The 13,336-nt window shown below is 43.9% G+C and overlaps 1 protein-coding gene across 2 annotated transcripts in view; it reads right to left on the bottom strand.

Annotated features, from left to right (window-relative positions):
• Positions 1–301: 301 nt before the first annotated feature.
• Positions 302–13,336, bottom strand: part of Fut10 (fucosyltransferase 10) — a 77,517-nt gene continuing 64,482 nt past the window's right edge. Inside the window, exon 5 of one of the 2 annotated variants that reach the window (XM_052751956.1) lies at positions 302–2,746. In XM_052751956.1, the coding sequence (XP_052607916.1) occupies positions 2,513–2,746 (234 nt within the window). In that variant the 3' untranslated portion in view covers positions 302–2,512. The remainder of the gene's footprint in view (positions 2,747–13,336) is intronic. The other variant, XM_052751958.1, reaches the window with a different exon arrangement.

Here is a 13,336-nt window from a genome sequence, read left to right as displayed (position 1 = left end):
TGGGAATCGAACTCAGGACCTCTGGAAGAGCAGCCAGTGTTCCTAACCTCTGAGCCATCTCTCCAGCCCTTTTTTTTTTTTTTTTTTTTTGGTTTTTCGAGACAGGGTTTCTCTGTGTAGCTTTGCGCCTTTCCTGGTACTCGCTTTGGAGACCAGGCTGGCCTCGAACTCACAGAGATCCGCCTGCCTCTGCCTCCCAAGTGCTGGGATTAAAGGCGTGCGCCACCACCGCCCGTAGTGTGTTCTAATATATTCTTAAAGGACAAAGTTAGGAGGAATGGACACAGCAGGGACATTGGGAGAGGTGGGGAGGATCATATTTTAATAAATATTTGTCATACTCATCATATTTGAAGTTCTTGAAAATGTTAATAATTCCTGAAATACTGAGATTAAAGACACACGTGGAGAACTAAGCATTTGTTGTAGACATTTATGGAGAGAAAGTAAAACTACTATATTATTTCGTCAAAGGCATAATTCCTTTTGCAGACCATTTTCGAGGATTCAGAAAGAATTCCACTTCATTCAGTATACAGTTTAAAGCCTGACCTTACACCAACAACCCCCTTTCAAAGCTTTACTGCTTTGATGTTATCAGATAAAATGGTAGAGAATCCCCTCCATTCCCAATACTAAGTAAAATACATATGCTCCATTCTCCGAAAAATCTACTTCTATTGAAAAACACACATCTAAGCCAGTTTCTTCCCACATCAGTAAAAGCGCCTATAAAATTAAACATCTTAAATTTTCATGAGGAATGAAAGAACATTACCATCTCAAAGATCAGCTCAATCATTTCTTAAGACACAAAACCCAAGGCCCAAGGAGGTTAAGAGACTTACCTAAAATCATGTGGAATTATGACAGATGTAGGGTTCAGGAGAACCTCTCCACAGACAGGTTCTCCCACCAGCAAGGTGACCCTACTGCCCATCAAGAATGAGTTATTTTTCATCATTTCTTGTAGGCTGGACGACACAGCTAGAGGGCAATGCTTATGTATTCCCACAGTTAAGAACACAGAAACCAACACAACAGTCACCAAGAGGCCTTTGTGTGGACCGGCATCTCCTTACCATCTAATGGAATGAAAGCTGGTGTTGTTTCTCCTTGTTTTCAGAGAGCTCCAGGAGGTAACCAGACAATATGGTTGAACATTCTCTGACAGCATTAGAAACCAGGAAACACCCCTCAGCAGACTGCCTGCCAACCATGACAGGCTGTCTACATCATCCTAATGACAATCAACTTGGAACCAAGGAGAGCCCAGGCAGGGCATTCACTTCCCTCACCTTGATCAAAATAAATGGCTGTTTGCCATGAATATGACAATTCTTCCTCTCCTGTGCCATAGTGTAAGAAACAATTAGTGACATCTCACTGATGGGAAAACTGGGAGTCATGTCTTTATAGAAATTCCACTTCAGAGAGAAATGGGAGGCCACAGGTAAAGAGAATATAGACTAGGCTAGTTGAAAGGACCTTGAACTCAGCACAAGATAGCCCAAGACCAAGTTCTCAGCACAAAGGAGATTTATTTGCCCCAGAGGGACAGAGGACAGGGAATAAGAGAGACAAGGGAGAGAGGATGAGGGGGGAGGGAAGGATACAAGGGAGAGGGTGTAGGGGTATTTGTCTCAGAGGGACAAAGGACTGCCTCTGGATAGAGAGGAGACCCATTGGCAAATAAAGAAATAAAGGGAAACTCCATGTTAGGGTGAGGTTTGTTGGGCATGTTAATTAGGGCATCCAAAAGGAGCTTTTGATTGTTGGACTTCAATACTTTGATAGCTGGACCTTGGTGGTCCTCCTCAGGGGCAGGAAGTGGCCAAATAAGGGAACAGACCTTGGAGGCTAGCTTTGGAGATGTAATCTAACAGTTCAGCAAGGCAGAGGGAACAGGGATGGTCAAGGCCTACCAGAGCCATGTCCGCTATGGTTGGGCCAGCTACAGCCCCTTCGCTAGCGAGGTGGCTTGGAGGTGTGGAGACGAAGGAAGACATGCATGTGTCCTTTGGACTGGGAGAACAGAGATGCTTGACACAGCCTTCCTTCCTCACTCACATCCCTGAGAACAACAGCTGGAATCTCTCACGGCCAAGTTCTAAAGTGTTTCCTTCACTCTCAGCATCAAGAAACTGGGCTTGCCAAACACCAATGAGGTGCTGACAGGGCAGTGAGTCTCACACATCCACAGCTAGGTCTGCAGCTACGAAAGCACTTGACCTTAGGTCAGGTTCCACAGGAGACGGCGAGTCCGTGGGTCCAAACACATAAACTGAAGGCAACCAATGTCCATTCTAAAAAGTCTTAACTTTTTTTTAATATAAAAATATAGAGGCAACCACTAAAAGTAATTCACAGCTATTATTTGACAGGGCTCTTTGTGAGAACTGATGCAATTCGTTCTTATTCTAATGGCTGCTCAACAGAATAGCTGTTCTCTCCAAATATTAAGGCATCCAAGAAAATTAATTGAATTCTGTCATTCTAGCATCTTTTAAAATTAGTCTTTAAATACTAGGGCCCAAAACTCTTCAGATGAAAAATTTCGATTCCTATCCACCAGCCACCTTAGCGCCTGGGCTTCTTTCTTAGACTGCTGAAAGCTGGGGAGCCACAGCTCTCTCAACGATCTCCCACGCAGGGCCGGAGAAGCTGGAGATGAGAAGGTGAACAAGGCGGGCTCTGGGCAACTCAGGTGGCTAACGTCCGCCTTCCACTGTTTGGGTGGTAAGCCCTGCATGGAGAGAAGGAGAGAAAGAATTTAAAACCCCACATTCCTGCCACTCAACAGTAGGCACAACACACTTTCCATAAAGCTAATACTTTCCCTCCACAGTCTCAGCAGTTGTGTGGTTGAAGTGTCCAAGGGGAAAGTATCAACATGTACTGAGACTATTCTATGCACTGGACACTCTACCTGAGTACTAGCTGAGACAGACTCACTGAATTCTCCAGGCAATCAAATGCAACAAATACAACCACCATACTTTACAGAGACGGGAAGTGGCGTTCTAAGTACTGTCCCAAAACAATACAGAGGCACACTTAAGACGGAGCCTAGTTCTCCCTGGAGTCCTCTTCCCCTCTCCTGCTTGTTGACTTATTTAATTACTCTTCTCCTGTATGTCAATGCCCATATCCTCCTCTGCACAGGAAAGCTTTTTAATGTGATTAATATAGTTCTCGATTTTTTTGATATAATGTTAATTTTCTTTTTTTTTTTTTTTTTTTTTTTTTTTTTTTTTTGGTTTTTCGAGACAGGGTTTCTCTGTGTAGCTTTGCGCCTCTCTCCTGGAACTCACTTGGTAGCCCAGGCTGGCCTCGAACTCACAGAGATCCGCCTGGCTCTGCCTCCCGAGTGCTGGGATAATGTTAATTTTCTATTCCTGTGACCAAACACCAGGATGAAGGCTACTCATAGAGAAAAAAGTATTTAATTGGGTTTATGGCTTCAGAGGGTTAGAGTCTTGGATAGTGGAGCAAAGACACAGCCACAGGAACAGCTGAGAGCTCACATCCTCATCTACAAGCAGAAGGCAGAAAGGACACACTGCGAATGGTGTCTTTGAACACCTCCAAGCCTGCCCCAGTGATGCACCTCCTCCAATAAGGCCACACCTCCTAACTCTTCCCAAACAGTTCCACCAACTGGGCACCAAGTAATCATCTTTCCCCTCGGCCACATCTCCTGACACACACATGAAACTTGATGTTCTTTCTGTCTCTTAGGGAAAAAAAATCACACACACACACACACACACACACACACACACACACACACACACACAAATCACAAATAGGCCCACAGCCTCCTCACCCCTTCTGCAACACACAACTCCAGGATCTCCCAACCCCTCCTGAATCGCCTACCAAAACAAACCAAACAAACAAAACAAAATAAAAAACCTAAATGAAGCCAAAAGGACTCAGTTATCTTTAAGGGACTGGCCACTGGAGTTTGACCATGTTCCAATGAGTATATGAGCAACACATATGGGACTTGACATATAAGAATACATCTTCTTTTGTAGGAGACCAGGTCCGACCTATTGAAGGGTTCTTGCAGGGAGGAGAGAGGAATGAGGAAGTATTAGATAGAAAAATAGACAGAGACAAAGGATAGCTTCAGGAAGGCCCTGGGTCAATACCCAGTTGCCTTAAGTTTTATTCAAATGTTTTTTTTACATACTATCAAGGAGAGAGGCAAAAGACCTCCCCTTTTCAAGATCAAAGCACAACATACAGCCAAGTGTAGACCCTTCCAAACACCTGGTAACCACACCCCTGGCCAAACCATCCTATTACGCAGCCCTGCTGGGTAAAGCAAGCTCAGATTCTCTGACCTTGAGTAAGGTCTTACCAGGGAACCTCTGAGGGCCCCCACATTCTTTTTCCTTTCTTTTTGGGGAGGGGGACTCGAAGGTGCAAGGGTGAGCCTGGGAGGAATGAGAAGCGAGTGTGAAGCATTGTATGAAATTCCCAAACAATCAATAAAAATATTATGTTGGGAAAAAAAAACCTAAACAACCTGATTTGTGTTAGCCAATTACTCCTGGGCATAGGACCTGCCCTGGAGTGTGGCTGACATACCACTCCATTAGAGAAAACTGATTTTCTCTCTTCCAGCAGCTACCAATTGCAAATAGCTGGAGAGATTTAAAAAGAAGTTTCTCTAAAGTGAAACATGCCTGAAATCTGTAATTCAGTTAGTAGTGATGTACCAATAGTAATTTCTTAGTGTTGACACATGTACAGTGGTTATATAAAATGTTAGCATTAGGAGACGCTAGGTAAAGGGTATACAGACATTAGCTTTTCATTGTGACTCTTCTGTGAATACAATTTCTTCAAGAAAAATCATTTTTAAAGGCAATGGCAAAATGCCTTAAAATCCCCGCATTCAGGAGGCAGAGGCAAGTGGATCTTTGTGAGTTAGAGGCCATCCTGGGCTACAGAGTGAGTTCCAGGAAAGGCTCCAAAGCTACACAGAGAAACCCTGTCTTGAAAAAAAAAAAATTCCCAGGAAAACTGATGTGTCCATAGTTGGTATTTGGCTAAGGTATGTCATAAGCATTAGAGAAGAACGAAGACACCCCACACACTTGTCAGGAAACCACTGGAGGCTCTGATCAACCAAAACAAGGGAGCAAACGGAGATAGCAGAAAGCAGTGCCACCACGAGAAAGACCGGAATTCCTCAGGCTGACACTCCACATGCAGTACAGAGAGCAACAGTACCCGCAGACATGGTCACAAGGCTCAGACAATCTCTACACGGCCAGACGTCGTCATTACTGTGAGCAAACACTTCAGAGAACAACTTAAGGAAGGGGTTAGTTAGCTCATGGTTTTGGAGGCTTCAGTCCATCATGACAGAGGGCATGGTGCAACAGACCTCACAGCAGCTAAGAAGCTGAATGAAGATAGGAAGGAGCCAAGCAAGACATGCCCTTCTCTTTTAGATGACAGCTCATTTATTTATTAAAGGGGGGAGGGTGTCATGGTGTTCATATAAAAGTTACAGGACAACTTGCAGGTGTTGGTACCTACCTTCTATCATGTGGGTTCCAAAGATTAAACTCAGATTGTCAGGCATAAAAAAACATCTTTCTACACCATGCCATCCCGGTGGCTCAAGATATACCTTGAAGATTCACCCTCAGTGACCTGTGCCCTTCATCCAGGCTCTACTTCCCCATTCCCACCATTTTACAATAGTCTCTCAAAGTTAAGCCATTGGTCATATGAGAGCCCTCATGATCTAACCCCGTCCGGAAACGTTCTCACAAACACATCAGATGTAGACTCAAAATTGGGATTGCTTTGGTCAGGCATTGTGTTCGGGTACACCTGGGCAAGAGCTCAATAGATGCTGCTAAAGGAATACCAAAGGGATGACCAGAGACAATGGTTCACGTTCTCAGCAGTGGAAGAACCAGAGGCAGGCAGCGAAGAAGTGACCACAAAGGGGAAACACCGCACAACTGTCCAAACTGATGAGGGATAAACGAAGCTGTCTTTAAAGAGTAATGAAATCACCAGTACTGGAGATGCGCTAGAGACAGCGTGCACAATTAGTAACTGTATGGGCCACACAACCAGGAGTCCTCCTCAGCCACGACCCTGCCTAGATGTTTATATGAGGCCTTCAGTAATAACAGCATCTTTATGCCCCTCAAGAGAAGGGTCCACTGAATGGTGTAATGTTAAATTCCATCTGAAGGAAACACTACAGAGAGAAGAAACGTATGAAATGCCCTGTTTCAGTTTAAGGTTCCAACAGGAGTATTTCACAACATGATCTGAAGTGTGTGTTTGAGGAAACAGTCATGGCATTTTTAGAAATAACTAAGTTTCTACATCTCCTTCCAGCTGAGGACCTGAGTAGCAAAACCGGCTGTTTCTAAAATACGATTTTAAAAGACTCTGCTTCCAAAGAGAATATGGTTCCTAGGCTGAGAAGGAGAGACAATTCTGAGAGTCCTAAGATTCGGAACTCTTCCACGGTCTGTGAGAAACTGAATTCAGAGTGAGAATGCCTTCCCAGGAAAGATGAAGTGTGAACTGTAGCTTTAGGCATTAAACAGGAAAGAGATGGCTACCAACAAAGAGAGAACAGGGAATCACCAAGGATTTCCACAAATTCCGAAACGTCAAGGATAGGCTACCTTATCAGTGTGGCACAGCCAGGAGGCCCAAGTGCAAAAACGTCCAAAGGCACTCAAATGCTCTTCTCTCTAGGCGTCCAGTAAATACCCAAGGAGGAAGATAAAAACAGAAGAGAAAGCACCAAGGGTCCCCCTCTTCGGGACAGTGTAAGAATGGTGGTCATTCCCAATAGCTGAGGAGCCCCCATGGAACTGGACTAGGCCCTCTGGATAAGCGAGACAGTTGTTTGGCTTGAACTGTAAAGGAGGCCCCCAGGCAGTGGGATCAGAACCTGTACCTAGTGCATGAGCCAGCTTTTTGGAACCTAGTGTCTATGTTGAGACACTTTGCACAGCCTTGGTGCAGGAAGGAGGGGCTTGGACCTGCCTCAACTGAATGTACCAGGCTCTGCTGACTCCCCATAGGAGAACTTGCCTTGGAGGATGTGGGAATGGGCAGTGGGTTGGGGGGAAGGCTGGGGGGTGGGAGGAAGGAGGAGAGGGAATCTGTGGTTGGTATGTAAAATGAATAGAAAATCTCTTAATAAATTAATAAAAAAAAAAGAATGGTGGTCATTCAAGAATCCCAGATTCTTTTCTCATAAAGAAAAACCATCATGAGCCACTAAGGGACCCTAAGAAAATCCTTCTACCCCTGGATCTACACCCATGGGGAAAACAAAACAAAAATCATCTTTCTAATGGTTGTGGGAAATCTAGAAATGACTTTGTGACTAAACAGGCTACGGTGATACTAGAAGTCACCTGCCATTGGTGAGGGACATGGAATTCTCCCACCCAAACCACCCAGAAATACAAAGCATAGTCTGTCATGGGAAAAAGAATCAGGAAAATCTACACAGCTTTACCCCTAGATCCAGGAAATCAGAGCTGCCCTGAGTTTGAGGCTTCCAAGACAAAGAACCCAGCATGCCCCATCATGAACCTACCACATCATAATCCACAACTTTACTACACACAAGAGGAAAAACATTGAAGCCTCTGGAAAGTTAAAAGCAAGTAACAAAGGCCTGGGACTACTGTTCAATAGTGGAGTACGTCACTGATATGTACAAAGGCCAGAAGGTGATCTGTAGCACTGGGGGAGGGGGAGATAAACACGCAATCAGACTCCATCTCCACTCTTAACTAGACTGAGGAAAGCATATCCACTTTTGAATACAAGTGTTAGACTACCTCCATGTCTGTCCTGTTTCCTGCAGCACCAGCAACCAGTCAATCAGTCAAGGACCACGGGCCACATGAAAAATAAGACAACAGCTAAGTAAGCATGGTCAAGGGAAAAAAGAAACAAATGGAAACAGAACTGGAAGATGACTCAGACACTGACACTCTCAGGGAGGGCATTTAAAATGATTGCCAGTCACCTGCTAAAAAATACACAGTGGATAATGGAGGAAGTAGGCATGCTCCGGGGATCTGACTGAGAAACAGACAACGAGTCAAACGGAAATGCTATGTTTCAGTAGCTGAAAGGATGTTGAATCCAGTGATGCCCACGCTACTTTCCACTGATGTCCTACGACTGGAACTTTTTAACATGATTTGCTTAGGGAGGGTGGGGGATGCCATAGTGTACATGTGGGTGTCAGAAGACAGCCTCTGGGAGTCAGGCCACTCCGTCCCTGACACAGGTTCTTAAGGACTCTAACTCAGGTCACTAGGCTTGGGCAACAAGCATTTACCTGCTGCACCATTTCACCAGCCCATCCACCTATGATTTGAAAACCACTTCAAGAGGGGGGAAGAAGAAAAACAAAACAAGGACACTCGTGGTTTCTATGGGGGGACTGTGAGGCTACCAACAATCTCCAACTTGGAACTGTCTCCTCACATCTTTTATCTATAACGTAAAAAGCAGAGAAATTTCCAGGCAACATCCGTTACAGTAAATTCTATTAGCCTGAGGTCAAGCTGCTTTGTTTTGTAGAAGTGGAAACAGGAAACGTTTAAATTCTCTTGGATGGTCAGACCAGAAATATCCCCCATCTTCATATAGTATTTAGCATTCGAATCCCTCCAATGTCATCCAAAGTACATGAAATATTCTTTAACATTCCAAAATTTTGACCCAGGATATGTTTGTTGGATAACTTTTAACAGCTAGTCTCTGTGATACAGGAAATACTAATTGTGCATTCAGTAGACGTTAGATTAAAGCTTATTCATAGTAAGGGCTGAATGCTGGGGACAGAGCTCAGTGAGCAAACGCGCTTGCCTTTAAGACCTGAGTTAGAATCTCCAGAGGCCATGGAAAGCTGGGCTTGTGATAGTGTACATCTGCAAACCCGGTGTCGCTAGGGTGAGGTAAGAGGCCAAGACAAGGCACTCCCCAGAAGCTCACAGGCAGCCACACAACAAAAGCCTTATTTCAGATATGGTGGAAGATAAGAACCAACCCAAGGTCTTCATCTGATCTCCACACCTACTCTGTGGCACACATAACCATACTCACACATGTAAATGTATGCACATATACACACGCATACACACACACACACATACAAAAGAATAAGTGTGTGCTTGTGCGCTCTCTCTCTCTCTCTCTCTCTCTCACACACACACACACACACACACACACACACACACACACACACAAGAATAAAGCAATTCATTCTCTCCTGGCAAGTGTCCAGTTGATGAATTATGGTTATGATGAAGGTGCTTATTTAATACCAATAGCTGTATCTTACCAGAAAATTCTGAAATGTGACTCTGACTCCATTTAATTCTATCTTTTGTTACTGGAGTGTGCACTCTCTGGGTAGTTAATGGAGTCACTGTTAACAGTTAGTGTCCTCAGTACTACGGCAATTGTACTAAAAAGTTTCTTCCAATAATGAGGATGGCCCTTTGGAAGATTTTAGTAGAATCTGTACTGTAAATATTCTTGTTCCTCATCAGAGAATCTTTCCTTCACAGAGCCCATCCAAGTTGATTTCCGTAATTATTCAATGCTGTCTGTTCAAACTGCAAGCATATGACAAAGGCAATGTCTCTTATTGATGGCCATTATCTAAGCCAGTCCGAAATGAGGGAACTGCCTTAGTAATAGTTTCACAGCATTTTTTTTTCTGTAAATAAAATGCAGATATCCAAGCAAAATAATATTGACTGGACACATAGATTAATTCCACTCTCTCTTGAATTCCCACGAGATGAAAATAATATATTTTGTGTTACGGTACGGATTCATAAAGAAAAATTAAGATGATGAAGAAAACAAGAACCAAATTTTGGAGACTGTGAAGTTAATAGATGGGTGGCAGATGACCTCACTGAGCAGAGAAAGCCCAATCCCAACAAGCAGCAAGCACAATAAGATATTGTGGAATCTGGTGACAGACGGGATCCCTGGACATGGCTGTAAGGATGGGCTAACAGCAAGGCTAAGGCTCCTTGTTTAAGAAGCAGCTTCGGTGCCATGTCATTATTCTGCACACACACACACACACACACACACACAAAATGATGCTCACCATTCACAGCAAAAACAGGTCCACTTTCGAGGAATTTGAAGAGTGGGACTTGATTTTCTTAATAATGAGTTACGCTGCACTTTATTTACTTTGTGGGCAGGAGAGGGAGGGATGTGTATTGCTGAAGTAAGAGAATGACCTTGCAAGTCAGTTCTCTCCTTCCACTGTGTGGTTTCTGGGGCTCAAACTCGGGTTGTCAGCCTTGGCGTCAAGCACCTTTACTCACTGAGCCATCTCGCTGGCCTAACAGTGAGACTTTAGATTCCAAGGGTTAAGGGAGTGTAGATACCTTATTATTTAAATATCAAGTATCTCCTCCAAAGGCTATTGTATTAAAAACTTGGTGCTCAGCTGACGGCCCTGTTCTAGGAGGTTCTGGGACTTTAGGATATAGGATGTAACTGGGTGAAGTAGGTCACTGAGGGCCCCTCAGGGTGTCCCACTCCCTCTCCTTCTACCCCTGCTCCTAACTTCCACTTCCATTCTTCCCTGAGGTAAATAACTGACCACATTCCCGCTGCCATGGTGTTCTCCTATTAACACTAAAAAGACAAGCTCCAGTGCTGAGAACTGACATTTCTAAAACCATGAGCTAAAACAACTCTTTGCCTTACTCTGTCTGCATTAGGGATTTGTCACAGTGACATGACGGACATACATCTCATGTACCTGAAGAGCTCAGCTCTCTCTTGTTGCAACTGAGCAGGGCTGTGACCAAATGCATACCTCATCTCCCTCTGGGTGACTCTCCTTTATGACCCTCAAAGTTAACCAATGAAGCCATGGAACTCATCATAACCTTATCCCAACCCAATACAAAAGAGGAGCTAGGCTCTAGGGGGCCCTCTGTCTTTAACCAAAGGAAGACAATTCTGTCGCCTTCCTTACTCTGAAGACATGGTCCTGAGATGCATCTCGGTGGATAAGTACGAAGGTTTAGCCAATGAGGCTCATAGAAAAGAACTTCACCTCCCCCAACCCTCGCTCCTCTCTGGGGCTGTACTCCCTAATAAAACCATAGTCCTTAAGACTCAGTTTCCATTTTTGCTTCCTGTGGAGACCAGGCGAAGTAATCGCACAGAGCATTTGTTACCTGATGACAGTAAATGCTCCAAGGTGATTACAGAGCCTCGAGTATTAAGAACATCTCCAGCTCTGAGAAGAGCTAGCCTGGATGAACCACGAGAATCCTCTAGCAGCCCTGACCAGGCTGTGCTGACAAGAACAAGGGAAGCATGTGGAGCCCGTCTTTGAGGTGTGTGGGCTGAGGTGAAAGGGACACCGAAGAGCTTTCACAGACCTGGAGGGACACGCTCGTGAAACTCAATGCTGTAGCAAGAATAACTGGAGCTGTTTCCAGTGACATGTTGAATGGCTCCTTAAACTTGGATGTGGTGACAACCGACTGTAAATAGAGATGTCAAAGCTGCCCTGGCGTAACATTGAGCAAGGTGGTCCAAGAGCTCTGGGAGCTGGAAAAGCTAGGATAGGTTTTTACCATGTGATTATGATCCCTGTGACAGAAGACATTCCCCTTATGATATCAATATGGAAAGCACTGGTGGGAGGACTGTATCTACTTTTTAATTGTCCATAGGATCCATAATGTTGCATTTAAATAACAGTAAATACATAATGCGACCCTTTTCAGATTGTAATTACATTTCTCCCTTCTCTTTTCTCCCTCCAAACTCTCCTATAGGTCCCTCCCTGCTCGCTTTCAAATTCATGGTCTCTTTTTTCACAATTATTTTTGCATGCGTACATGTTTATGTATATACATATATATTCTTAAATATAACCAGTTCTGTCTATACAGTGTTACTTGTACACATGTTTTCAGGGCTGACTATTTGGCACTGGACAACCAATTGGTGTGCTCTGCCCTGGGCAAGACCACCTCTCCTGTTCCAGCTTTCCTTGGTTGCCTATAGTTCTTGGTGTGGGGTTGATACAGAATTGGGGAGCCCAGTGCCAATGGAGATACACACACACACACACACACACACACACACACACACACACAACACTCCCTCACCCAAGGCTCAGGGAACACTGCAGAAGAGGTGGGGGCGGGGAGATTGTCGGAGCCAGAGGATCAAGGAGTTTGCTTTGAGATTGTGCCTCCTAGTAACATCAGAAGCTGCACCCATAAAGTCTCACCAAGATGATCACCCAAATGTGAGCTGAACAAGGATGTCACCAGTGGACAGGAAAAATCCTACAAGGCCTCAACCCTACATTTTATATTTCTTAAAACCATATTATCGTATATATTTGTTGTACCTGTTCCTGTGTTATGTATAGACATTATACAAGTATATATGATACACTGAGTACTATCCCTTCCATATCACTCTACTCTCTCCTAAGCCCTCCCATTTCCATTAAGTCCCTTTGTTTCCTTAGACAGTTTTGTTTTTATCTTTTACATTTTTTCACATGTCATTTTATGAATCTACATAATCAAGGAACCATATATGAGAGACATTTATCTGAGACTGGATTAATTCATTTAATGTGATTCTCTCCAGTTCATCCATTTCCTTGCTAATGATTTAATGTCTTTAGAGCTGAAAAAAAAAAAAAAAAAAAAAACTCCCTGTCTATGAACCACGTTTTCTTTCTCCATTCCTCTGCCGCTGGAAAACTTGCTGATTCCATAACAGGGATTGTGAATAGTGCAGTAATAAATATCAGTGTGCAAGTTTCTCTGAGATGGGTTGATTGGCAGTACTTTACATAAATACCCAAAAGCGGTATAGCTGTGTCGTATGACAGATATATTCTTAGCTTCCTTAGGCACCTCCGTACTGACTTCCATTGCGACTGGACTAATTTACATGCCTACCAGGGTTCCATTATGACCACAACCTCATCATCATCTGTTGCTTTCACAATGACTGCCATTCTTAATGGAGATGGAACTTCAGTGTTTTCATTTATCTTTCTCTGATGACTAATGAGGTTGAGCCTTTTTTTTCATATGTTCCAGTGGCCATCCGTGTTTCATCTTTTAGGGCTTGTCTGTTCAGTTCATGGGCCCATTTATTGTTTTGCTTTCTAGTGTTCATATTTGCAGTTCTTTATAGATTCCAGATATCGACACCCCTGCCTGAAGTACAGCTGACAACAACTGTCTCCCATTCTGTAGACTGTCTGCTGCTTCTGCTGAGA

Source organism: Peromyscus californicus, unplaced genomic scaffold (assembly GCF_007827085.1).
Source record: "Peromyscus californicus insignis strain IS unplaced genomic scaffold, ASM782708v3 Scaffold_23__1_contigs__length_62951481, whole genome shotgun sequence".
NCBI lineage: Eukaryota > Metazoa > Chordata > Mammalia > Rodentia > Cricetidae > Peromyscus > Peromyscus californicus.
This window is presented reverse-complemented; position numbering and strand designations above follow the sequence as displayed.